This window comes from Salvia miltiorrhiza, chromosome 2, assembly GCF_028751815.1.
Source record: "Salvia miltiorrhiza cultivar Shanhuang (shh) chromosome 2, IMPLAD_Smil_shh, whole genome shotgun sequence".
In the NCBI taxonomy this organism is placed as follows: domain Eukaryota; kingdom Viridiplantae; phylum Streptophyta; class Magnoliopsida; order Lamiales; family Lamiaceae; genus Salvia; species Salvia miltiorrhiza.
Window position 1 is genome coordinate 75,463,890 of NC_080388.1, and position 25,159 is coordinate 75,489,048.

Below are 25,159 nucleotides of genomic sequence, written 5' to 3' on the forward strand. Positions count from 1 at the left end.
TAATAATAATAATAATAATAATAATAATAAGTGGGAGCAAGACCAAATGGGCTGTGAAATTTTATTGACGTGATGGGCCATAATTAATTATTATTGGGCCTAACGAAACAAAGAATTTTCGGGCCCGTGTATAAATGGAGACCAAAATATTCTTTTGCTATTGGCCCATCAATCAAATATAGATTTGGAGGAGGAGATTGGGGAATCCAATTCAAACCCCAATTCCCCAATTTCATTAAATTAGGGTTTTCACCATTGGAGAATGGAGGCAACTCCTCATTCCGTAAGCCTCTCTTCTCGTCTCACTTTAATTTCCTTGGGCATTGCGACGCAACGACTGTTTCCTCATCGAATTCGTCTCAATCATGCATTCAATCTTAGCTATTATTTTCTTTTGCTGTTATTTTTTAATGCTGTTGTATTTTCTTCTTCTGATTTTTTTGTTTATCTTGCATATGATCAATCTGCTTCTGTAATCTATATCTAAATTACTATTTCTGCAGTGATAGCTAGCTGAATTGGAGTGAAATGCAGCAACTTGATCTAGTGAAGGAGAAGCCTGTTTCTCTGAATATGGGAGAAGTGGTAAAATGTTCTGATATCTGAATTACACTCAGAGATTTTATTGTTTGTTTTATAAAATAAAAATGAATTTATGATTTTTTTTTTCAGTATACTAAGTTTGTGAGTAGACGGTGTGAAATATGTTTCCTTGTAGCTTGTTTTATATCCAAATTGGTGATTGGGCTTTGAAGGTTTTCTCCTTTTGGCAGAACTTTTCCCAAGCTGAGGATGTAAGGTTGGAGACTACACGGGCAAGATGTATTGATCATTGCAACCTCTACTTTTATTTGAATTTACACTACTAATGCCTGAGTAATCATTGTGTAATTAAACCTGTCTTTTTGTTGCCAGTTTCAAGTCTTCTTAAGAGGCATGCAGAATTAACAGAGCGGCTTTCTAGGTACACATCATTTCCCACTTTTGCTTCGGTGCTAGAATATATTAGCCCTGTCAGTTGGATTTATTAATTATTAGAGAATGATTCTCCTTGTTATAACTATGGATCATGTTGATATAAGCTTATTGCTAACTAGATTTTCCCTTGATTGTTCACTGACTGTATATGAAAGCTCATTTAACTGAAACTTTCTGGTCATGTTAGGGTCTGTGCTTGAAAAGTTGTTTCTTTGCTCTTAGTTATTGGTTACGTAGCCTTAAAAATCAAAGTTTTTCAGAAGCCTGGTTTATCGTTGTTGAAAAATTAGCTTTTTATAATTATATTGCCTCTAATCCGGCAAGGTGTATCAGTTTCTCATTCGTTATCTGTTGGACTAAGTAAGTTATTGCAAACTTCTTCTTTCAAAAAACGTTTATATCTCTTTCAGCTATCTATTTATTCATCCTCACAATTTTCACAAGCCAAACTAGATTTTAGGGTGTTTGGGTCAGATCTTCACGCTGTAAGAAACTCTTGACAGGTTGGGTTTGTTTAGTCAGACCAAATTGTAAAGATCTGACTGGCAAAATACTCATGTAAAATGCAACAAAATCACATGTTACCCCTGCCCGATCGTTTCGTTACCAAACTATGAAGCTGAATTTTTTTTCTCTCCAAGTGTTCATACCTTTTAATTCTATGCGAGTGGATATTATTGGCTAATATGAGGTGGTGGTTAAATTTCTTAGGGATTCTGACAAATCTGTATTTGAACGTTTGCAAAGAGAATTTGAAGCTGCACATGCTTCTCAAACTCAAGGTAGTTATTTATGGGCATACTTCCAACTTTTACTTTGTAATATATGATAAATGTCATTTAATTTTAGATGTTTCTGGATTTCTTAACTTTTTTGGCTAATCTGTTTTACAGAGCACATTAAATTGTTATCATTTATCTAGTGTAAACTTATCATTGTTTGGAAGCAGGAAATAAACTGGTCTAGAATTATATTGATATTTGATATTCTTACCTGGTCATAAAATGTAACTACAACTATAATGATATACAAGGCATAATGCATATCTTTCAGTAATATGTGAAAATATAATACAAGAGTACAGCCCAATTGCTTTCTTTCTCTTTTGGAGATAGGAAACAAACCAGTTTAAGTACATAAATATTTTATTTTAAATAAGCATGTCCCAGATATGCCTACCATAGTATATTTCCAATCTCAATCCGAGAACTTTCTCTTAGTTGTTTTTTTTTACCCATTCTGATGTGATTCTTATTCTCTTGAAGAAATATGTTTGGATGGTGAGCAATGGAATGATGGGTTATTAGCCACAATAAGAGAGCGGGTATGGTTTTATAAACCTGGTTTTTATGTTGGTTGTATAGTTCTTTTCTGTTTTGCTATTACGCATCTAGAAATACGTGAAATAATTGGCAGGTTCACATGGAGGCTGAAAGAAAGGCAATGCTACTGCAAGGGGATGCCGCTGCAATGCCCAATTTACCTTTTCATGAAAAAATAACTTACAGAGTTGGAAATAAAGTAAATCATGATTCTTAATTAATTTGTTCCATTGAGATTTCTTATTTAAAGTTGCAGTCTGGTTAATTTAACTTTTAACTATATCTGACATCACATTCTACTAGTTTTATTATAGATTGAAGGCATTGATTGGCTTCTGACAGACTGACACTAATGTTTTGAATGAGCAGATGATCTGTTGTTTAGATGGACCAAGGATTGGAATTCAATATGAGACCTCATTTGCTGGTAACTGCTGAACTATCATAAAAGCTGGTCACAAAGTATCTGTTGTGAATGGTGTTTAAATGTCTGATTCTGTTATATTTCATGATGATATGCAGTTTACACGATATCTTCATGTTTCTTTGATTATGTAACCTTTTGCAGTCTTTCTGGTTTAGAAAGCTAGTTGTGTACTGAATCTCGGAGCTTCTAGTCATGTTTGGTATAAGAGGATCAAGAGAACGTGCGTATACTTCTGTATGATGTTTTATCTCGTCAAAAAATATTGAGAGAGATTAAACCTATCCTATATAAGGTTTGAATGTATGTCAACTTATAGAGAGAGATTAAACCTATCCTATATAAAGTTTGATCCTTGTGATTTGAGAATGCGGTTTGTTTATGATCGCAAACCGTGGAAGGACTGCAAAAGTTTATTAGAAATATTGATGTAACGGAGTGAAATGTTCAGGTTCCATGCGACAGTGTCCTCACCAAGAGCTTTTTCATATTGATTTGAAGTTTAACTTTACACATTCTTTACTGATTAATGAAAAACGAATTGTAAATTTGATTGTTGAACTTCTCAGGAGAACCTTGTGAGCTGTTCCATTGTGTTCTTGAAAGTAAATCGTTTCTTGAGAAAATGACAGTTCTTGAGCACACCATTCCATTTTTCTTGCCGATACGTGATGCAGAGAATGATTATCTCTCTTCAAATGCAATGGTTAGGTTTGCTGCATTAGTATCTTATTCAATATTTTATTATGCTTGTTTGAAATGTTAATCTGTTACCATTTGGGAAGCAGAAGTTCATAGATTATGTTGGAGACTTGCTGCAGGCCTATGTTGATAGACGAGAGCAGGTACGATTATGCAATGAATATCCTAGAAGGAATAAATAGTCCTTGATCAAGGTCTAAAAGGTCATGCTGAGATTTGATATGTCGTTCTTTTCCAGGTTCGCCTTATTAAAGAGTTGTATGGAAATCAAATAGGAGAACTTTATTGCAGCCTTCCATATCATATGATTGAATTTGTGCTAGCAGATTTCGATTGGTAAGTCAAGCCCTGCTTCGAGTTTATTTTAGCTTGAAAGCAATGTAATCTCGAGTTGTTCCTTGACTTTTGACATGCATCATGTGCTCTCTCTCTCTCTCTCTCTCTCTCTCTCTCTACTCGTCCATACAAATAGTGAACATTCTCAGAGAAGTGCTTATCTTATAGAAGTATGTTAATCGATCATCTCGGGTTGCATACCATTCTAGATATATTTTTCAAGTATGATAAGAAGTTATTAGTGTCTCATGACCCTATATTTAGATAGATTTTCTGTTTTTCCTTCTAACAGCAAGGTGATAGTGAGCATTAGATATGGGGAACTCGTCTCTACGCTTCCGTCAACTATCAGTGTCCTGGCTTGGCCGATGCACCAACACAAGAAACTCCGGACTGCTGTAGTGCCAACCAACAGGAAGGAAAGCCACGGCAATCAACTAGTTCCAGCTCGATTAGCACACGCCGAGGATGCATTACGTTCAATGAGTCTACCCGAAGGTTGGACGATTTTTTTGCTTTTTATCCGCATATCCAAGCCACAACATCTCCTATTACATCTACGGGTTATCACCCGCGTGTCGATGAAAATTCTTACCATTTCCGTAGATTTTCTTTAAAAAAAGTTCATTGACACGTGGCTATGATCCGTGGATGCAATAGATGATCCATCTACGGCACATGCTCAATAACACGCCTAATGCATAACCGATCTCCAACTTGTCACAGTTTAGCCACTCAATTATGCTTTTTGTTTCTCTTTTCTCCCTCCAGCTTTCGCAGAGATCGTTCTGAGCATGCCTAAAGCTCTCAAAGAAGCGTTCCCGGATCAGAGCACGAGCTCCCGTGTTTCCTCACAATAGAGGAGGATGGCATCATGCTGCATATATATAGAGTAAAGAATGATACTTGAGCATCAAAGGTTTGTATATTATGATGCTTTTCTCACCTTTCTCAGTCATGGCTGAAAAAAATTAGATTGCCTGCTGTTTGCCATGTCGAAAAAACTACAGTTTTCCGGGGAAGAAAACAGTCGCTCGAGTCGAGCTATTTTCCGGGAGAGGGGTATTTTGGTCTTTCTACATTAAGGGAAGGATGTTGTGAATCATCTATTGTGTGTAATGTTGTGCTCCCTTTGTATATCAACATGATTTTTCTTTCATCTGTTTAGTTTGTTACTTTGTATATCAACATGATTTGCTTTCAATTGGGTTATCCTTCAATAACTTATATACACTAAAACCGTTGTGCTCACTGCTCACATCATTAAAAAAATACTTTTAATAAAAGTAATTCTTTACACTATAACAAATACCATGAAAAATATAATTTGTGAAATTTATAAATGTGTATTTTTATGCTGAAATACTATTTTGTTCTATATGAAAATTGCTATGCTTACAAGTTACAAGTGAACTACCTATATAATAATAATAATTTTATTTCTAACTACCAATAATAGAAATTGAATCAAACAAAAAATCACAATTTCATTCATTTTGTATTTATATGCATACCAAGCATACGAATCACCTAAATTTTGTCATTCATTTTTCATCTTCATTTCATTTATACATTCATTCCATTCCATCTCATCAAACACCAATCTCCATAAGATTCGTGTTAATGGCGATCGGTGAAGAGCATAATCGTCCAAGTTTGTCAGCTCTCTCTCTCTCTCTCTCACACACACACACACTCATATGCAGCAGACAGGAGCTGCTGCTGCTGCTGCAATTTTAGTTGGAATTTGCCTTATCTGCTGCTGCTGTTGTTGCTGCAATTTTAGTCGGAATTTCTCGGAATTTACCCTTATTTTAATTTACTTTTTTTTTTTTTTTTTTTTTTTGATCGGTCAAAGTCATGTTAGATGTTAGTAATTAGTTCCCCATCCACTCCAAGAACCACCTTATCTCTCCATTCACCAAATCCACCTTATATCTCCAATCTCCAATTCGCTCCCAAGAGGGATCGAACCCGGGTCACTTCACTTAAGTGAGGACCCGGTGGCCAGTGGGCTAAGCCCCCTGGTTTATTTTAATTTACTTTTAGGAAACAATTGATTTACTTTTAATTTACCCTTATTCTAGTGTTGTAGATCAAATGCTTTCAATCATGGATTGATCTTCCTTTGTCCTTTCCTTATTGTAAACTTGTATTTCAGTATCAAATTTTATTTTTTATTTCTTGCTTAAAAGAAGAAAAAACAATTGGATCAAGTACATGAAAAAGAGTTGGGGGGGGGGGGGGGAGAGATCGTTTTGATTTGTTTTGTGTGGATATCTAATTGTAAGTCGATTTCTCAATTAGTTTTGGCGAACATAAATCTTGCGCAGTATGTTATTAAGCTTCTTTAGGGATAACCTATTTTCTCTTTCGTTGTAAATTTATCGAATTTGGTGTGGCAGCGGCAAGGTCTCATCGCGCACGCTGCTTGCTGCCACTCGTCCGACTGCCAGCACCGCAACTGTCGGAATGTGAAGGGGATTTTCAGCCACGTTCTCACGTGCGGAAGGCGCTGCGATTTGTGTGAAAAAAATTGGTCTATTTATCAGCTTCACGCTCGAGCTTGCCGAGAATCCAACTGCATAGTTTTTCCAACAACTCAAGTCACATCGACATTCTACTCTTCCATCCCCGTTCGATTACTCAAGATTATATTGACTCGAGATTACTAAATATCGAGTGGGTTAAAGATTTCTTGAGATAAATTTTGTCATAAAAAATCGAAGAGAGATGATATTGAAAAGGTATATGATGAAATTAAAAAACTATAGTTGAATAATATTTATAAAATAAACATTGCGTATAAGATTATGGGGAAAAAAAAAAGTTGAGGTGTAAAAACTTATTTTTGGGGGAGCTTATAAGCTCTTGAAATTTATTTTTAGAACTTATAAGTTGTTTAGGAGCTTATTTTGTCAAACATTTTGAATGAGTTTATAAGCTCCTAAACAGCTTATAAGTTATTTTAAACAACTTATAAGCTGAGCCAAACACCTCTAAATCTTATCTAATGTAGGGATTTGTGGGAATACCTGCAACAGCAACAGCAGCAGCAGCAGCCACGACGAGGGGCTGCTGGCAGTTCTTGACGGACCCGGGCGGTTGTATGCAGGGAAAGCGCGACAACGAAGAAGAAGAACTTTGAAGAATAACATCATTGTTGGATGTGTGTAACTCATATATAGAGCAATGAAGATGATAGGAAACTAGTACAGTAAGTTTACAGTGAAATTCATCTTCTGTGATTTAACATCTTTGATTATCACAACTATTTGCACTCAACTGATATCAAACAAGAGTTTAAATTCCGAAATCACCTAAAATTGTGAAAACATGCAATATGTTAATTCATCTACCAACAGCAACAACGAACTAAGATTCGAGTAAAAAAAAAAAAAAACTACGCTAAAGAAAATTGGCAAACCTCAAGGTAGTGAGATTCTCTAAGGCTGATGGGAAGAACTGTGCTCCGGGTGACCGTTGGTAGGGAAAGTTACAACGGGGATGTCGAGGCTGTGCTCTTCTGCATCGGGTCCAACCTCTCTGACATCGGCTATCCTAGCCTCTGTGGTTTGGATGTCGCTCCATTCACTCTCCTGGATAGAATGGAGATCTGACTCTGCAGGCGCTGATGTCGCCTTTGAGACGCTCAGACAGGCTTTATCGACGTTCTCCTGTGATGGATCGACATGCTTTGTTAGTGGTAAATCGCCACCGATACCAGAGCAGGAATCGGTCCTCTCTGCAAAGACTTCCCGGGTTTCTATCTGCTGCCTGTCGGAAGGAAGAATAGGAGTTTAAGTAACTTACTGCGATCAGTAAAGAAACGTATGTATTATTCACAATCACTACACAATATTCACAACGAATAGACCTATACACTTTCCTATTTTGCCTATTAAACTAAATTCTAGGCTTTCTGGTTTAACTCATCATTGGTCGATATAGGAGAAATCGTTTTATTCTCTTTATTCGAGCAATCCTTATAAGACTCATGAAACAAAAATCAGGAATATCATTTATCAAAGGAACCTTAATATCGTTACAAACCTTTTCAGTTGTTCTTGTAAGGCATTGATATATGAAAGTAATTCTTGTTTCTCCTTAGCAGCAACAGACTCTTTTTCCATTGCTTCCCTTAATTTAGCTTCGGCATCAGCCTCTGTGACTCTGACCTTCTCTTCAGCTCGAACAACTGCTCCTTCCAATATGACAGCACGCTCTCTAGCTTTTGCAAGCTCGGAACGCCACAAATGAGCCTCCTGAATGGCTGAGTCCCGTTCTTTTATCAGCTGATCTTTTTCTCTGCTCAGATTCAGAGTTTTCTCTTCCAGCTCTCTAATCTATTAAGTATATATGGTAAGATCGAGAAAGGCAAACCGCTGGACCAAAAAATGGAGATTTAAAGCTGATGAGAATCTACAATTACCTTCTGTTTAGATGACTCAAATTGTTTCTCTGAATCTCTAGTCAGCCGCTCAACCTCTGCACATGCTATTCTCCTTTGCTCATCCATGGTATAGGCAGCAGAGGCGGCAGCTTCTGCAGCTTCAGCAGTCTCAGATAATTTCTCAGCTAATTCCTTTATGGTTGAATCTCTAGCACGAAGGTCCCTCGCCAAATTTTGCAGCTCTTCATCCTTCACCCTCAGGGTTTCCTGCAACACAGAGTAATATTGTGATAAAAAAGTGTGAGTGACTAGAATTCCACCACAAAATAAACAGACAACATGATTGTGGGAATACAGCTACCGTGGTCAAGCTACTTGGATATTGCAGTAGTAAAAGGCAAAAGGCTATGATATTGGTTTCAAGCTCTACTATACTTTGTATGATCATATCTGTAGCATCATCGAAGCTTCATGAATATAAGCAATGATAATGTGCTAAAAGTGCTGCATAATACAAAAGTTCGCCTATTAACCCCAAAAAATCCATGACTACAGTTCTCCAGAGAGAGAGATAGAACTAATGGTTTAAGAATGAGGTGAAACTGGTGATTATTAGACCTTTGTCAAGTAGCTTCATATTTTGCTTCTTTTGTCAAAAAGACAAGAACTTGTCGGTTCAAATAGTTAGTAGTTACTAATATGCCTTCATTACCTTCATGATTGACAAATCATCCATGGGCAGATCAGGTGTCTTATTCATCATAGCCCCCAAGGCATTCCTCATAGCAACTTGCATGGCAGCTTCAATTTCTTTAGAAGCTTCCAGCGCTGTTGAATTTGCAGCAGCAACAACAGTGGCTACTGTTCCTAACTTTGAGGATCCATTTCCACTTAGGGTATTCACCGCTTCTTTATGAGCCTTGAGAACCAGTTGAGTTGCACTGTAGTTCAAGTAGAAGACAAAAAATTCAAATACAACTCCAGGTATTATGTACATAAAAAAAGGTACTGCATTTTGAACATGATATAGAAGATTTGAAAACAGATAACTCCAGCAACAGAATCAATGTAACAATTGAAATTAAATAACACATGGGTTACAAGAGCTTATAACTTGATTATAGTGTTAGAAAGTACTATTTGTTCTAGATAGAAATTACTAGGCCGATAAGATGTTTGTATGTAACTCGAGCACCGATAAGATGTTTGCATAATTGCATGGGAAGAAATGTAACTCGAACTAGCTTTTGAGGATGAATTATAGCCAAGGCATATTTAACATGGTACCAGATTGTCGGGTATGCATGAGATGGTATTTTGATTTCGACCCAATGGTGCATGTTGTTTGGACCAAGATGCATATGCTTACGAAGGCGGGTGTTAGAAAGTATAGCATTTATCCCAGAACGCAACTGTACTGGGCAGATAAGATGTTTATATGTAACTTGGGACCCTCTCCCCTTGACCTAGCGTCTGGTGATGAGTTTTAGGTAATCAGATAAAATTGGCTACTCACTGTAATGTCGACACCCAAGCTCTGGTAGCAGCAGGAGTCTCTGCACAAAGAAAATAATCCTTTTTCTGCGGTGTCCCAATATCTAAGATCGGAGTTAAGAATCGAAAAGACTTGAGTGCTATTAAATTTTACAATGGAACAAAATGAAAAAGTAAACAATCACACTTCTTCTACGTCTTGCCTCCACGTAATTAGCAAGAAAGATAGAGGTAGAGAAGATAACATAATTTAAAATATCAATGTGGATACAGAAACAACAGCCGTCATACTTCGGTAGTCCCCTGAATCAACAGAGAAGACAAGGATGTGAACATGACATCAACCTACAACACGAATGAAACAAAAGGTCGGGCTCTTACTGGAAATTCACAGGAGAAATTGTGATGGTGCTGTTTGCGTCAAACACTATGGTTCCTTTTACTGCCGGCTCGTTCCTCCTGACCCTGAAGACGCAAGATAACAAAGACTTTAGCAAAAACAACATATTTTGCAAATAAACAACAGTAATCACTGAAATGGGATAATACTAAGCTTCTTACTTGTATTCCATCTTCCCAGTTGTTGGGTCTAAAATCACCCACCTCTCGTTCCACTTCCTTAACTGTTTCAAATAGTACAATACAGTAAGCAAGGCCCAGCTATTCCATATTCCATTGCCAAAAGTTCCAATAGTTGTTGAGCTTCTATCCTTTATTATGGATTGAAAATTTTCACACCACCAATCACACATATTACAGCTTCACCGCCTTGATATAATCCATTTCAACATTATCACCTCTCCCAATTCAGGCAAAAATATAATTGGGAAATCGCTTCTCCCAGTTTTCCATAACATAAATGCATCCCATAGTTTATCAAAAGTTACAAAACTCTCCAATAACTAGAAGTTTTCAAATTAAACGATTCGAGATGATTCTCGAGCTAAGCTAGAGTGATCAGTTGACTATTTCAAACATACACATAAAACATTGCAGCTGAATTACGAGCTACTAGCAACGGTAAGATAAATTATACAAAAAAATTACCGTTTCGGATCGCTTTAAGAGGGGCCCTTGAAGAAGTTGTCGGCCGGAGCTCGAGGCGAGCTGCCTTTTGATCTTCTCCAAGCTCGTCTGCGTATCAGCATCCCCCTGCACAATTCAAATCCCTCAACAATCAACCGCCAAATTCATTTATATAAATTGAAAATCTCAACGTATCGACCAAATTAGGCGGTAATTAAGAACCAAAAAGGGATGAGTCTACTCACGAGTGGAGCTCCATTTGATGCCATGGCGATTTTGATGAGAATTTTGGGGTGGGAATCGACGGAATTTTGTGCGTGAATTTAGTGAGGGTTTTCGGTGATGATCTGCAGTTGGGGGTGGTTCGTTTGTTCCCTTTCTTGGACTAATGTGTGTTGAATTTCCTATTTCTTTTTTTCTTTTTTTAACTGAAAAAAACGTGGCAATATTTGTTTGGCATAAATATATTAGTATTGTTATTTTCATTTATAAATAAAATCATACTCCCTCCATCCCATTAGAATTGACACACTTGTATTTTCTGTTTGTCCCACTAGAATTGACACTTTCCTAAAATAGTATGGGGTCCCTACTTTCTCTACTCACATACTTACTTTATAGTCTCAACCCTTTATTCTTATTAATCTCCGTGCCCAACTCAAAAATGTCAATTCTAGTGGGACGGAGGGAGTAATAAATTAGGATTGATGATTTTTGATACACAATCATGTTCGAAATTAATGAGTTATTGTAAAATCTTATCGAGCTTGCGTCATGTAGTAATATTTTGTATTTTCTTTAGATTTGAAACTAAAATTCGTTTGTAAAATTATAAATTATACATTATTGTTTAAAAGGGGGGGGGGGAAATAGCGCCAAAATCCTTATAGTTTCCCCGAATTCGCATTTTTCCCTTGACCTTTAAAATTCTTGTTAAAATCCTTAACCGTTGCTCCAATTCTCGTTTTTCCCTTAGTGACGTTTTCTGACCATTAATTATATGACGTGTCACCAACGTGGTACACTTATACTGAGTAGATTAATTAGAAGCTAAACGGCGTCGTTTTGCGTTTAACCTAATAGCGTCAAAATCTCTGAAGTTTGGCGCGATTCTCGATTTTCCATTGACCTTAAAATCTCGCGTGAATGACAGAGAGTGAGATTCAAAGGGTGTTTCTGTTTGAGGGAGTACAGACGAAGGACGAGGCCGACGCTCATCGTCGGAGTTACAGCGGTGGCGGCCTCGTGTTTGTGTGTCCGTATGCGTAGGTCCAGATCTGTGGGTGTGTTTGATGGAGAGAAGAATAGTTCACTAGAGTAAAGAGATGAGAGAGGGGTTAACAAGAGAGCGGCCTAATCGCGGCCGCCAGAGGAGAAAAGAGGAGAGAGGATCTGTAAAGAGAGGAGAGATGAAGACGAAGAAGAAGGTCGGTTGAAGTTCCGGCGGGATGATGAAGACGAAGACATAGATTGAGCGTTTTTTTTTTTCTCAATAACCCTAATTTGAGAATGAATTCAATTTTGCCCTCAATTTTTCGATTGGATTTCATTTAATTCCCTAAATAGACACAATACTACGTCGTTTCACGTTATAACTTAAACTATGTCGTTTGATTCACCGGAAACTTAATCCTATTTGGCTTTCCGACAGCCATGCCAGCATTAGTTAAATTGTCGATCAATTTTATGGGAAAAATGAGAAACAAAATTAAGTTCAATGATTTTAATAAGAATTTTAAAGGTCAAGGGAAAAATGCGAATTCGGGGAAACTATAGGGATTTTGGCGCTATTTACCCTATATTTTACAAATATTTTTATACATTGTATCATACATAATATTAAACATATCACACATTATTTCTTACCTCGTATCAAACGAGTCCTAAAAAAGTACGAGACAAACTAAAGATTTTTAAACATATCACATCTTATCTCTTACCTCGCACCAAACGAGCCATAAAAGCATGAGGCTAACTAAACATTTTTTATATAAAAATGATTGCATAAGTAAATCGACACTGTTTTGATGAAATGGTGGCACGTCAATTGCCAAATTAGATTCAATTTAGAATTTTGTTTAATTTTTTGTATTCAACAAATCAAAATCTTATATTTTTTCAATATAGTTTCATTTTTTATATTTCTATTTCCCAATAAATATGGTTTTCACTCCAACTCCAAACCATTTAAAATTATTTTAAATAAAAATTAATTCTAGTAGTTCGAAAACTTAAATTACTCTTTTAAGCGAAGATTAGCTGAGAGCTTAAAAGTGGAACTCCCTCTTTTTAAAAATCTCAAATTTATAGCGCCATTAGCCACAGCTCATCTCTCTCATTCAAAAACCCTATAGCAAAAACCTCTCGCCGGTTTCCGATTCCTTCATCGTCGGCGATGGCGGCCGTTTCCAAGCCGCCGGCGAGCTTCGCCGTCACCCCGCACAAGCTCTCCATTTGCATATTGGTTCAAGTTTACGCGCCGCCTTCTCAAATTTCCATCCCCTTCCCTTTCTCCTCAGTTTCGCAGCACAATCGCCTCGGAATTTTCCTCATATCCCTCACCAAGGTTTGATCCGCGTCGAAAATATTACCATTGTTATTGTAATAACATTTTGATCAGCAAACTGGCAGTTCAATCGATTTCGTTTTGTATTATGTAGGACTGTGGTGGCATTTTCGAGCCTACGTTGGATGAGTTGATTGCTCAGCTGAAGGAGATTGGTGGCTTGCTCAATCACTGGTTGAGTGACCACTTAATGAGGAGGCTCTCGTCGCTGGCCTCACCGGATGACTTGTTTAATTTATTTGCTGATTTACGAGGTAGCTCTTGCTTTCTTCTCTTGACAAAAGTTGAACTGAGATTTTGAATCAGCGGTGCAAGTTTGATGCACAATGTATGTAGTTATCATCAAATGCTGAAGCTCGTGCAGCATTTGCTCTGTTTTAGATGGTTGTAGCTGGGTATATGACACATTTGATAGTGTTTCCGTAGAAAAAAAATCAGAAAGTGCTTTTGATTAGTGTTTTTTTTCCCCCCATAATCATCAGGGATCATTGGGGGCTCGGACTCTAATGTTATGGATGATGATCAAATTATGCTGGATCCTAACAGTATCATTGGCATGTTTATACGACGTTGCTTGCTTACCTTTAATCAGATGTCATTCGAGGTAATTATATGCAGCATTCCATCTATTGAACGATGTTTTACTTCGGAAGTGATCTATCCAAAATTATTTTCTCGTTTCAGGGTATTTGCCATCTCTTAACAAGTATAGGGTCATATTGCAAGGAATCCTTCTCAGGGTACCCACCACCTTACGAGTCATCACATATGGATGAGTCCACTAGTTATCCAAATGCCCCATCAGAATATGAGAATATGGACATGGAGAATTTTTACGAGAAATCTGGTGAAGACTTTGAAGAAAGTAAAACGGAGATTGGAAGAATCCCTTTCTACGGACAGTCATCAAAGACATATTCTGAATTTAGTGATGGTATTCTTGTGAGAGATCTATGATTTTTTTAGTATGGCTTTATCATGGATCATATGAGAATGAACCCTTTGGATGTTTTAAACTTCATATCACTTTTGCAAACTTCTATTGTCACTGTTGATTTGATAAATATCTTCTCATTGAGCCAATATAATACCTCCACATTTGAACTCAAGCTTAATTTCCACCTGCTTTTCAGTATTTCAACTTTCAAACTTTCAACAGTTTTTACATTATATAAGATGATACTTGTCGTGTCTTATGATTAGCACTGTTTTTGGTGATTCAGTTTAGGTTCTAGATACATGTTTCAGATTATACTTCATTTGAACTCTCTAAAAGTCCATGCTGTGAGCTTTGACATCTTGATTTTACTGGTCACAGATTGTGGTATCTCTTCGAGCCACAGGCTGGAACATATCGATAAGAATGCAGAAGATAAGTCTTGTGTATTGTCTTCAACTGATATGTCAAGGGATATTGGCTCTGTTAGTGGGACTTTCCTGCACACAAATTGGCAGGTACAAGGTTACCTATCAGAGCAAGCCAATGTTATTGAAAAGTAAGTGTTTTTTATTTTATTTTATTCTCTTTTATATAGTTTAGATGTATCAAGATACTGCAGAATATTTGGAGCTAGTGAAGCTGGATAAACTATATATCCATTTCTAATTCCATTCTGCCTTCTTTTTTGATTTTATTACCGAACTAATGATTTCAACCGTCAGATATGGAAGCTCCTTTCCTCTTGATGCTTTTGAGTCCATACTGAAAAAGCTTCAGCTGTTGGCGCCTGAATTACATCGAGTGAGTTTCTTATTTGGAACTTTTTGAGTCATAATTTTATCCTGTGGTGCTTAATGCTTATTTGAATGGGAGATCACTTCAACTGTACACTCACAATAGTCCTGTCGATTTTCCAATTTAGGTTCACTACTTGCGATATTTAAATAACCTTCATCATGATGACTATCCGGGGGCACTGGAAAACCTCCACCGTTATTTTGATTATAGGTATGAATTAATGCATGTTCATCCTCTTGAATTTTCTTTTGTTTGACTTTGTGTATCTGTTCTGCTTCTGATCTTTCATTTCTCTAATGCCTCTTTGTGCGGCAAATGAGGTGAATAAGTTGAGGGGCATATTATACTTATTTCCTTTTGCTATTTGGCCTCCTTCCCAAACACAGCAAGTGCTCATAGCCAACATTTAGTTATTTTATTATGATTATATCAATATATCTCAATCTTAATTAATTAGTCAACATTATATTAGCTAGTGTACAAGAAAATAATCACTTTTTGATGTGTGTGAAATCAGAAATTATTTGCTTGATGAGTAATTGATAATGGTTAACACCACCCTAGATATGGTAGAAACCTCCCCTGTCACGTGGTTCACTGCAATATATCATATTCTGTTATTGAAATAATCAATTTTCCCCTAATCACCTTATGTGAAAAATATTCATGATAAAGTGCAGGGACTGAAGGAGTTGAATGTGTTCCTCCCCCATCTGGATGCAGTAGCTTTGGAAGATATGAGATTGCTTTATTATGTTTAGGAATGATGCAATTTCACTTAGGACACCCGAAGGAAGCTTTGGAGGTAAGCATGTGGAATCCAGTCTCATCCACTCTCTTTGTTCATCTTCTGATATTCTCTGTTTGCTGTTATTGTTGTTTTCCTGTCATTTACTTTTTGGGGTTGCGAGCATGTTATGTATCGCTGTTTTGAAGGATCTATTTCTGTGATAGACACTACTTAACTGATACTTCTCTTCATATGTTCAGGTATTAACTGAAGCAGTTCGAGTTTCTCAGCAGGTAAATTTATTATGTTTAGCTTCATTCAGGTCCCTTAGTTTTATTCTCAATTTTGATTAGTTGGATTTAGCTTGTGCATTTGTCCATGGTGACATGGTCATATTCTTAGGAACTCCCCATCTCCAGCCAACTGACTTTGTAAACTGTCAGACTATTCATTCTGTAACTGAAAATCTCAATGTGTATTGTGGTTGTTTTAGAAGTTTTGTGTTTATTTCTATTAGTTTACCAAAGGCTAAAGTGATGCTAAGATTGTCCTACACTTATGTGACTATATATCTTTTTGTAGTTAATTTTCATTCAGTCATTTCCTATTGTCAGTTACTGTTGTCTGTTTGAGTATTTGGTTCCTCTTGTTGGATTCTCTGATTTTCTGTCAAACATGCAGTACAGTGATGATACATGTCTTGCGTATACACTGGCTGCTATTTCCAACCTCTTGTCTGAAGTAGGAATATCAAAGACATCTGGAATAATTGGATCCTCATATTCACCTGTTGCTGGTATGGGGACATCATTATCTGTCCAACAACAATTATATGTGCTCTTACGGAGATCTTTGAAGAGGGCAGAAAGTCTGAAGTTGAAAAGACTGGTAGCATCTATTCATCTCGAAATTGCCAAGTATGATATAACGGTGAGGATTCTGTAATTTCCTTTTGGCTCCAAAGTACTGGCCTTAAAATCTAAAAAACTTGCGATGTAAGATTGAAAGCCTGTATCAGCACTCCAAAACATGCTTCTCGTGTTCGACAAAGTTTTGGCTGAATTGTTGGCCACAAATTCCTTATTGCACTTTCATGAAAGTGGATATAATTTTGTTATCCTGTAATGATGAAGAAGGAGCTTACCTTCTATACTTTTTCTTCCTTTCACTTACTTTTTCTATACTTTGAATCGCAGCATGTTCAAAGGCCACTGCTTTCATTTGGCCCGAAGGCTTCCATGAAACTTAGAACATACCCTGCCAACATCTACAAGGTTCTTCCTTTCACTTACTTTTTCTTTCTTTCTTTCTTTCTTTCTTTCTTTCTTTCTTCTTCTTCTTCTTCCCTTTTTCTTTTTTTTGTTCCTGCTGATATTGTTTTGAGATTAGAAATAACACGCTCTCTCTTACTGCTGTCACGAGTAATGCAGGAATTGTGGTTGAGTTCTCGTCTAATAAATGATTTTGGGGATGAAAGTTCTGTAATGACTGCTGATGGCGCTTTCTGTACGAAATGGCTGAAAAGTCTGAAAAAGCCAATAGGCTCGTTAATATTCAGTCAAGAAAATGAAACAAGGAGTAATTCCAGTGCATTCCAATTTTCTGCACAGCCGAGCTCAATTCCTGAATCCGTTCTACAATTATTAGGATCTTCCTATTTAGTCCGTGCTAGTTCATGGGAGATGTATGGCAGGTGATCTATTCAACACCCTTTCATTGTATTGGTTCTTGACGTTGGATGAGATTTCTACTTGTCTTTGACATCCTATAATTTCGTAAATAGATGTGTAGCTATTCTTTTCCACACGACATTGGGAGGACAAACTCTTGTCTTCTCACTCTTGGCAGTTTCCTAAACTGGCGAAAAAGTAATGGTTTCATAATCATGAGTGCTATTATCTTCATTTGTAATCTGATTCTTTTGTATGTGATATATTCATTTTGTCTTTTGTAGTCTTCTCATCATTCTCCATATTTTCTATTCAGTGCTCCTCTAGCTCGACTAAATGCACTGACTTTTGCAACTTGCTTTGCAGACTCTTCAAGGTAATTGCAATCTCTCCTGGGATCTATTACCTGCTGTTGCTTTGTGTTATTTCATCTGCTCTCATTTCTATGCTATTGAACATCATTGCACAATAACTAGGAATTTGGATCTTTTACAGTTTATCTGATGCTGCGTTAGCATACTCCAAGCTTATCCAACATTTGGCTGTCTATAAAGGATACCAAGGTTGTAAAAAATGGATACTATGTACTGAATTGTCTTTCCTACCTCTATGCAAGTGCCTTCTCTTTTACTTACATCCTATTTTTGTACGCAATATCTAGATGCTTTTGCTGCCCTGAGAATAGCAGAGGAGAAGTTTTCATGTATTTCAAAGTCCAGAATCGTGCTATTGAAACTACAGTTGCTGCATGAGTGTGCTTTACATAGGTATACTGTGTTAGTCGTATTTATTATCAAATAAGTATTTACAGGGTAGACACCTCACTGTTTCTTTGGTTTTCAACATCTCCTTTAGAGGACATTTAAAACAAGCTCAGCAATTCTGTGATGAGCTTGGGGTTTTGGCCTCTTCCGTGACTGGTGTGGACATGGAGCTGAAGACAGAAACCAGTCTCCGTCATGCTCGGACATTACTTGCTGCAAACCAGTGTAGCCAGGTTTAGTATTCTTTGCCAAAATTTTATGTTTCCTCATATATTCGTTTACCTGACTGGGCAGGAGGTTGATGATGAGCTATGCTTCATCAAATAAACAAGAAATCACAAATATGATGAATATTTATTTTGGTTTCAGGATGGTATTCTTATGTTTTTGATTGCATTATCTCTACCTGTAAATAATAATTCTCTATTCTCTTTTTATAATTTTAAGCCTCATCAGTGAGCATTGTGCTTATCCAACTGAAGCTGTTAAATTTTGCACTAGAGTTTGTATTTGATCAATTAGATGCTTCAGGAATTAGTTCTAATTGCTGAAGGTCTATATTGTGAATATGTTTTTGAATTGGGAGGGGGATATGCTCCTAGCATGACCATATATGAAAATACCATTCCAGAAAACAAAGTGGAACATATTTTATTAGTGTTTGCATTCTCCTTTTTTCTCATGAAATGGCCTTCAATTTACGTTTAATGCCCCATTTGTTGGTTAATCTAGCCAACCTTTTTTCTAGAACTTGCTACATTCAATTGTAGCTGATGGGAGTTGTTCTTGCAGGCAGCAGCTGTTGCACACACTCTATTCTGCACATGTTATAAGTTTAACATGCAAGTGAAAAATGCTACTGTTCTTCTGTTGCTTGCTGAGATTCACAAGGTACTAAGAGTTGGACCATACGGGAATCTGTTATCTACTTGCATCATTCGATACTGGAACAAAATAGTGAATTCTGGTGATATATGATTTTTAATGATTATGATGATTTTGTATGATAATAAATTGAGTGTTTCATCTTTAAGTACAGGGTTGTTTATACGGTACTATCTCAATCGACAAGGTTGCATTCATTTGGTCTTTTACTGCATAAACAGCAGTTGGTTTGTCAAGTTCTCATGCCATTTTTCTTTGCTGAAATCCGTTTTTTATACTTTGCCCGTTTCAGAGGTCAGGCAATGCCGTTTTAGGTATTCCATATGCTTTGGCTAGCCTTTCCTATTGCCAATCTTTTAATCTGGATCTGCTAAAAGCCTCTGCAACACTAGTACTGGCTGAGTTATGGCTTTCTCTTGGACCAAATCATGCGAAAAAGGCATTGTCCCTCTTACATAGCTGTTTCCCTATGCTTCTTGGACATGGTGGTTTGGAGCTACGTTCTCGGGCACTTATTGTGGAAGCAAAATGCTATTTGGCTGACCCAGACTTTTCAGGTATTTTACTGCTATATCCTTCCTTTATTCTCTTCCATCTTCAAGTGAGTCGGGGTTTGTTGTACCTCGAGGATGGAGGAAATTGTTTGAGAACTTTTTATTTGTTTCAATAGTTTCAGACAATCCAGAGATGGTGCTAGAACCTTTAACACAAGCTTCGGAAGAACTTCAACTATTGGAGGTTAGTTAATCTCCTGAATTGTTCCGTGTATTTTGTCCATATACGCCCGTTGAAGATGTCTAGTGCTTCTTTATTTCCCATACAACTTTTAATCACGAGATCGTGTGGGAATGGTTCTGTTTTCTCACTGCAAAACTATGACAACATGTCCATGCTTCAAGCATCTGAGCTGAAGAAGATGATATTGAAATCCCAACATTTTCGACTACTAATATAATATTTGCTTCTTCACAGTATCATGAATTAGCATCAGAAGCTTTCTACTTGATGGCCATTGTATACGACAAGCTCGGGCGGTTTGATGACAGGGAAGAAGCCGCGTCTTCGTTTAGGAAGCACATTACTGCATTTGAGAATCCAGAAGAAATGGACGATTCTCTCTTCAGTAAGTTTTAATCAGATTGCTGATGTGCGTATATATTGATATATATATATATATGTATAAATGAAATAAACCTTTGCTGCATATTAACTATTCCTGTTGTGTGTATCATTGGACAATGTCATATTTAGTTCTGTATTTCTATGACTCTGTTTTTAGTGTACAGTGTGCATCTTAAGCACATCGTTTCTCGAAAATTGTAGTCTTTTTTCTTTTTTGAAAACTTTCCCTTATATTTTAAACTTAATTCACATTTAATACATCAATTTTGATGAGTCTTTAAACTAAAAAGACCATTTTACTTTATTTTATTTTGGATTTTCGTTGGCACTTGGGGGTGGGTGGGGTGGGTGGGGTCGGGGGTCTGGGGGGTAGACAGGGCAGGGGGAGTAAAAAAAAAATTTCGTTGGCACTTATGGCACTATTAGTGCCATAAAATAAAATAATAAAGTAAAATTTTTTGGCTTGGGGGTGGGTGGGGTCGGGGGTCTGGGGGGTAGACAGGGCACTTATAGTGCCATAAGTGCCTAACCCGACCCGCGTGCCTGATCCTACCCGGCACGCGACCCGCGCTCCTGACCCTACCCAGTCCGCCCAATTAAGGGCAAAAACGTCCCAAAGCTATAAAAATGGCCAAAATTTGTGTTTTTTCAATGTGGCCATAAATTGTGTTTTATGCTTCATTTTGGCTACTTCAAAATTTTACTCTATATATATATATAGTAATAATTTTCTATTAATTTTTATATTTATCTTTTAATTAAGAAAAGACGTCTTCAATCACAAAGATGCACTTGTAGGTTCCGTGCGGGACACTAATAAATTTTGTACAATATGTGGACTAGAGTTACTTATTTAGGGATGATTTTATCTAGTCGTTTTGCGTTTTCGACTTTCTATTGATCTTGACTCGTTAGATTGTCTGAGCTCGACTAGAGATATATATCTTGTCCCTTCAATATGTCAATTTGAACATCAATTCTAGACTGTTCTACCTCTCATATTTAACTATGTAAGTTAGATTTAAAGAAGGCCACAAAAAAGTTGGCCTTTTTCAAAATGATGCAGGGTACAAAATTGGTTTTATTGCAAGTACATGGTCCAAAATGTATTTTTTTTAATAAATTAACAATATTAAATAAAAAGGCCACGCCACAGGGACTTAAACTTAAGACCTTTATTTTTAACACGTGGTGGGGTGGGGGTAAATCATTTTGTTTTTCTTTTTCGGAATTCAAATATGGGAAATAAGCTCATGATTAGCTTATTTTAACCATTTAAAAATAAAAAATAAAATCATATATTTATTCTGAATTTAATATCTCGTAAACTATTATGGAAATAATTAATTTTACATATTGTATAATTTTTTTTATTAAGATTTTGTTTGTGGACTGGAACTCGTTCCGTGTTTGGTTTGGGCTCATCAATTTAAAGGATTTTGGATTACATCAATTTGTCACCCAACTTATCTTTCCACGTCTTCACATCCAACTCACTTTTTTTTTTTTACCTTTTTAATATTAATCTTTTTTCTTCTCGAAATAATTTCTCATTTCGAATTTTTATGGACAATTAGTACGCCATTCGTGCGATTCACAAAGGTAATTGACTAGAAGTCATGTTATAGTTAGTAAATTTGTCATTTATTTTTTGAATTAAAACTCACGCTATTTATTGTAGTAAATATGTCTCAAATTTGCCATTTTTATAGCAAGCTAGATTTTCTGCTTAAGATATATCGACTTTGAATAGGTTTTCTGTTTCCACATAATCCTATAACCACGAGTAAATAATCTATAAATAACTATTTTGCTATATGAGTAGTGGCAAAACGGGAAATTCCATTGCTGTAAATAAACAGAAAGAAACGAACACGTATATAAACCCATTAACAGAAAAATATTTGTGGCGATCAGCTGCATACATATGACAAGTATACATCTCTCTCTCTCCTCATTTCTCTCTCTAAACGCGCCACCTCGCCGCCGCCACCACCACCAGCGCAGACTCACTCTCACTCTAAAACTCGAAGCGTCTAGCTCCTCCACCCAAACAATGGGCCAAGAATCTGCCGCCACCACCGCCGTGGAGCCCGCTGTGGTGCACCGCGGATTCAAGCCGGCGGCGCGCAAGAATTTGGTCGTCCGGACCAACCCCAAGTCCGACCACTTCCCCGTCCACCGTTTCCACCACGTGGAGTTCTGGTGCGGCGACGCCACCAACGCCGCCCGCCGCTTCTCGTGGGGCCTCGGCATGCCCCTCGCCGCGAAATCCGACCTCTCCACCGGCAACTCCGCCCACGCCTCCTACCTCCTCCGCTCCGGTGAGCTCTCCTTCCTCTTCACCGCCCCTTACTCCCCCTCCATCGCCGACCCCTCCTCCGCCTCCATCCCCACCTTCTCCCCCTCCGCCCACCTCGCCTTCACCTCCTCCCACGGCCTCGCCGTCCGCGCCGTCGCAATTCAGGTCGACTCTGCCTCCTCTGCCTACGCCGCCTCCGTTGCCCGTGGCGCCATTCCCGTGTCCCCGCCGGCCCTCCTCTCCGACGGCAAGACTGCCATCGCCGAGGTGCACTTGTACGGCGACTCCGTTCTCCGCTACATCAGCACCGCCGGCGGCGCCAACGAGTGGCTCCTCCCCGGCTTCGAACCGGTGTTAAACGACCAAGAACTGGATTATGGGATTAGAAGACTCGATCATGCCGTCGGCAATGTGCCGAAGCTCGAACCGGCCGCCGAATACTTAAAGAAATTCACCGGTTTCCACGAGTTCGCCGAGTTCACGGCTGCCGATGTCGGGACGGCCGAGAGCGGGCTGAATTCGGTGGTGCTGGCGAACAACAATGAAAACGTGCTTTTCCCTTTGAATGAGCCGGTTTTTGGGATGAAGAGGAAGAGCCAAATCCAGACTTATTTGGAGCACAATGAGGGGGCTGGGGTGCAGCATTTGGCGTTGGTGAGTGAGGACATTTTCAAGACTTTGAGGGAGATGAGGAAGAGGAGCTCCGTGGGCGGGTTCGACTTCATGCCGTTGCCACCGCCTACTTACTACCGGAATCTCAAGAGCAGGGCGGGGGATGTGCTCAGTGATGAGCAGATTGAGGAGTGTGAGAGGCTGGGGATCTTGGTGGATAGGGATGATCAAGGGACTTTGCTGCAGATTTTCACCAAGCCAGTTGGTGATAGGTAATCAATCACCTTGATCATTGCAGTTGTTGTGCTTTTGGTTTGAGCTTTGATTTGGTAGTTGCAGTTTTGATCTGTTTTTGAGTTGGGATTTCAAATTTAGTTGCTGTTCTTGATCACTAGTAGTTTAGAATGTGATCATCAGATACTGATTGAGCTGAATTCTGAAGTTTGATTGTTAGTTTAGGAGACGTCGTTTTATTTAGGGGTAATTGCACCATTTTTTAACTCATATGATGCGACTCTTAAATCTTGACACCAAAAACATGACCTTTTACAATTTGTGTTGTTTACAACATGATTGCAGTTGTTGTGGTTTTGGTTTGAGCTTTGGTTTGGGAGGATATAGATTTGGTAGTTGCAGTTTTGATCTGTTTTTGAGTTGGTATTTGTATTTCAAAGTTAGTTCTTGATCACTAGTAGTTTAGAATTGATTGTGAGATACTGATTGAGCTTAATTCTGGAGTTGTTAGTTTAGGAGATGTAGTTTTATTTAGGGGTAATTGCACCATTTTTTAACCCATATATGATGCGACTTTTAAATCTTGACCCCAAAAACATGACCTTTACAATTTGTGTTGTTTGCAACATCGATCGAAATTTGACACACTTGTGGTTTTGGTCTGTCTCACAGAGTTAGGGATTCAAGTTTTAGTTGCTTTTGCATTCTGCTGTTCTTGATCAGTAGTAGTTTAGAATGTGATCATGGGATATTAATTGAGCTGAATTCTGGAGTTTGATTGTTAAGTTAGGAGATATAGTTTTATTTAGAGGTAATTGCATATAATAACACTGCTTTAACTCATTCGGTGGTGTACGACACGACTATTAAATAGACCGTGTTGTAAACCACACAACTTGTCAAGGTTGTGTTTTAAGAAATGTTAAGTGAATGTGTCCGAGTGAAAAGGGGTCCCACTTTGTTGTGAGTTAAGTGATGTCCAAAAATGGAAAGTGAATATATTTGGGAGACGTCCCAAAACAACAAATTGCGCATGTTTTTCGGAGACGAAGGGAGTAGTAAATTTTGAGACTAGGAAATACAAGGATAACTTGATTTTTAGATCATTCCCTATTTCTATACTAAAAGTTTGTTGACGCGTGCTATTTTTTCTCCTCTATGATTAATATGTCGTTTTACTTGCGATCGCTTTTCTCGTCTCCTCCACCCACTACGAACTACATATGATGAGATTAGTTCTTCATCTGAGTTTCCTGTTTACATTATCCAAATCTGAGCTTTTTCTGCAAATTACCTAGTTAGTTCACATAATGGATTCATACCATATTAGTGCTTCCAAATTCTTTAAATCGTAGCACGTTCTGATCATATATCTTGTTTTGTAACTAACTGCAGTGTCTCGTTTTTGCAGGCCGACCATCTTCATAGAGATAATTCAGAGAATAGGGTGCATGATGAAAGACGAAGAAGGGAAGATCTACCAAAAGAGCGCATGTGGAGGATTCGGGAAGGGGAACTTCTCGGAGCTCTTCAGGTCCATCGAAGAATATGAGAAAATGCTCGAAGCAAAAATGGGCACGAGAGCAGCAGCGTCGTGACTGCCCCAACGGCTACAATAGCAGGTAGATACGAACACTCTTGATATGTACAAATGAATTTAGCAGTGAGCTGACTGTGGGTTTATCATGACTTTCCATACTCAGCTATCAACTCTTTGATATGTACAAAAATGATTTGTTCATGTTATATAATGTGACAGCAGTTACTGTATGATACTATAAATTTATCATGCTAAATGAAAATACCTCCTCGGGTTTCGAAGCATGCCTTCGTGTTTGCTCGTATTAGTGTTTTATTTAGA

General features: G+C 37.8%; 3 protein-coding genes across 12 annotated transcripts; 2 read left to right on the plus strand and 1 right to left on the minus strand.

Annotated features, from left to right (window-relative positions):
* Positions 1–167: 167 nt before the first annotated feature.
* LOC131009509 (uncharacterized) lies at positions 168–4,966 on the plus strand. 4 transcript variants are annotated; one of them, XM_057936890.1, is made up of 13 exons: positions 168–283; positions 504–585; positions 774–822; positions 916–964; positions 1,690–1,760; positions 2,244–2,302; positions 2,395–2,499; positions 2,670–2,727; positions 3,294–3,430; positions 3,513–3,569; positions 3,665–3,762; positions 4,055–4,260; positions 4,534–4,966. In XM_057936890.1, exons 2-13 carry the CDS (start codon positions 529–531, stop codon positions 4,620–4,622), a joined length of 1,035 nt encoding a protein of 344 aa, XP_057792873.1. In that variant the 5' UTR covers positions 168–283; positions 504–528; the 3' UTR covers positions 4,623–4,966. The 4 variants fall into 4 exon arrangements, with proteins under 4 accessions (XP_057792873.1, XP_057792872.1, XP_057792874.1 ...); XM_057936889.1 differs by having other exon boundaries at positions 4,055–4,966; XM_057936891.1 differs by lacking the exon at positions 2,395–2,499.
* A 1,939-nt stretch (positions 4,967–6,905) lies between these two features.
* On the minus strand, positions 6,906–11,080 carry LOC131009510 (uncharacterized). Of its 2 annotated transcripts, XM_057936894.1 has the most exons (11): positions 10,921–11,080; positions 10,697–10,801; positions 10,211–10,272; positions 10,031–10,114; positions 9,921–9,952; positions 9,672–9,753; positions 8,868–9,096; positions 8,195–8,422; positions 7,816–8,108; positions 7,190–7,539; positions 6,906–7,082 (listed from the first exon to the last, which is right to left on the minus strand). In XM_057936894.1, exons 1-10 carry the CDS (start codon positions 10,942–10,944, stop codon positions 7,209–7,211), a joined length of 1,470 nt encoding a protein of 489 aa, XP_057792877.1. In that variant the 5' UTR covers positions 10,945–11,080; the 3' UTR covers positions 6,906–7,082; positions 7,190–7,208. The 2 variants fall into 2 exon arrangements, with proteins under 2 accessions (XP_057792877.1, XP_057792876.1); XM_057936893.1 differs by having other exon boundaries at positions 6,906–7,539.
* A 1,868-nt stretch (positions 11,081–12,948) lies between these two features.
* LOC131009511 (4-hydroxyphenylpyruvate dioxygenase-like) lies at positions 12,949–25,122 on the plus strand. 6 transcript variants are annotated; one of them, XM_057936895.1, is made up of 21 exons: positions 12,949–13,241; positions 13,336–13,495; positions 13,724–13,845; positions 13,926–14,175; positions 14,560–14,737; positions 14,904–14,982; positions 15,104–15,189; positions 15,655–15,784; positions 15,970–16,002; positions 16,391–16,639; positions 16,906–16,983; positions 17,140–17,402; positions 17,696–17,755; positions 17,875–17,942; positions 18,041–18,146; positions 18,235–18,376; positions 18,936–19,034; positions 19,321–19,585; positions 19,699–19,766; positions 20,001–20,151; positions 24,710–25,122. In XM_057936895.1, exons 1-21 carry the CDS (start codon positions 13,071–13,073, stop codon positions 24,724–24,726), a joined length of 2,775 nt encoding a protein of 924 aa, XP_057792878.1. In that variant the 5' UTR covers positions 12,949–13,070; the 3' UTR covers positions 24,727–25,122. The 6 variants fall into 6 exon arrangements, 4 of the variants coding, with proteins under 4 accessions (XP_057792878.1, XP_057792881.1, XP_057792879.1 ...); XM_057936896.1 differs by lacking the exons at positions 12,949–13,241; positions 13,336–13,495; positions 13,724–13,845; positions 13,926–14,175 and having other exon boundaries at positions 14,678–14,737; positions 15,660–15,784; XR_009096452.1 differs by lacking the exons at positions 18,235–18,376; positions 18,936–19,034; positions 19,321–19,585; ... (1 more) ...; positions 20,001–20,151; positions 24,710–25,122 and having other exon boundaries at positions 12,957–13,241; positions 17,664–17,755; positions 18,041–18,061.
* The last annotated feature ends 37 nt before the right edge of the window (positions 25,123–25,159 follow it).

Excerpts from the sequence above, each read along its gene's own strand:
- LOC131009509 (XM_057936889.1), top strand. The coding sequence starts at position 529 with ATGCAGCAACTTGATCTAGTGAAGGAGAAGCCTGTTTCTCTGAATATG. Across the intron at positions 586-773 it reads CTCTGAATATGGGAGAAGTG|AACTTTTCCCAAGCTGAGGA; the intron begins GTAAAATGTTCT and ends TCCTTTTGGCAG. Across the intron at positions 2,728-3,293 it reads ATATGAGACCTCATTTGCTG|GAGAACCTTGTGAGCTGTTC; the intron begins GTAACTGCTGAA and ends TGAACTTCTCAG.
- LOC131009510 (XM_057936894.1), bottom strand. The coding sequence starts at position 10,944 with ATGGCATCAAATGGAGCTCCACTC. Across the intron at positions 9,953-10,030 it reads ATTTCTCCTGTGAATTTCCA|GGGACTACCGAAGTATGACG; the intron begins GTAAGAGCCCGA and ends CTGTTGATTCAG. Across the intron at positions 9,754-9,920 it reads GTATGACGGCTGTTGTTTCT|ATATTGGGACACCGCAGAAA; the intron begins GTATCCACATTG and ends CTCCGATCTTAG.
- LOC131009511 (XM_057936895.1), top strand. The coding sequence starts at position 13,071 with ATGGCGGCCGTTTCCAAGCCGCCGGCGAGCTTCGCCGTCACCCCGCAC. Across the intron at positions 14,738-14,903 it reads CAAGCCAATGTTATTGAAAA|ATATGGAAGCTCCTTTCCTC; the intron begins GTAAGTGTTTTT and ends TTCAACCGTCAG. Across the intron at positions 17,403-17,695 it reads TCATGGGAGATGTATGGCAG|TGCTCCTCTAGCTCGACTAA; the intron begins GTGATCTATTCA and ends TTTTCTATTCAG.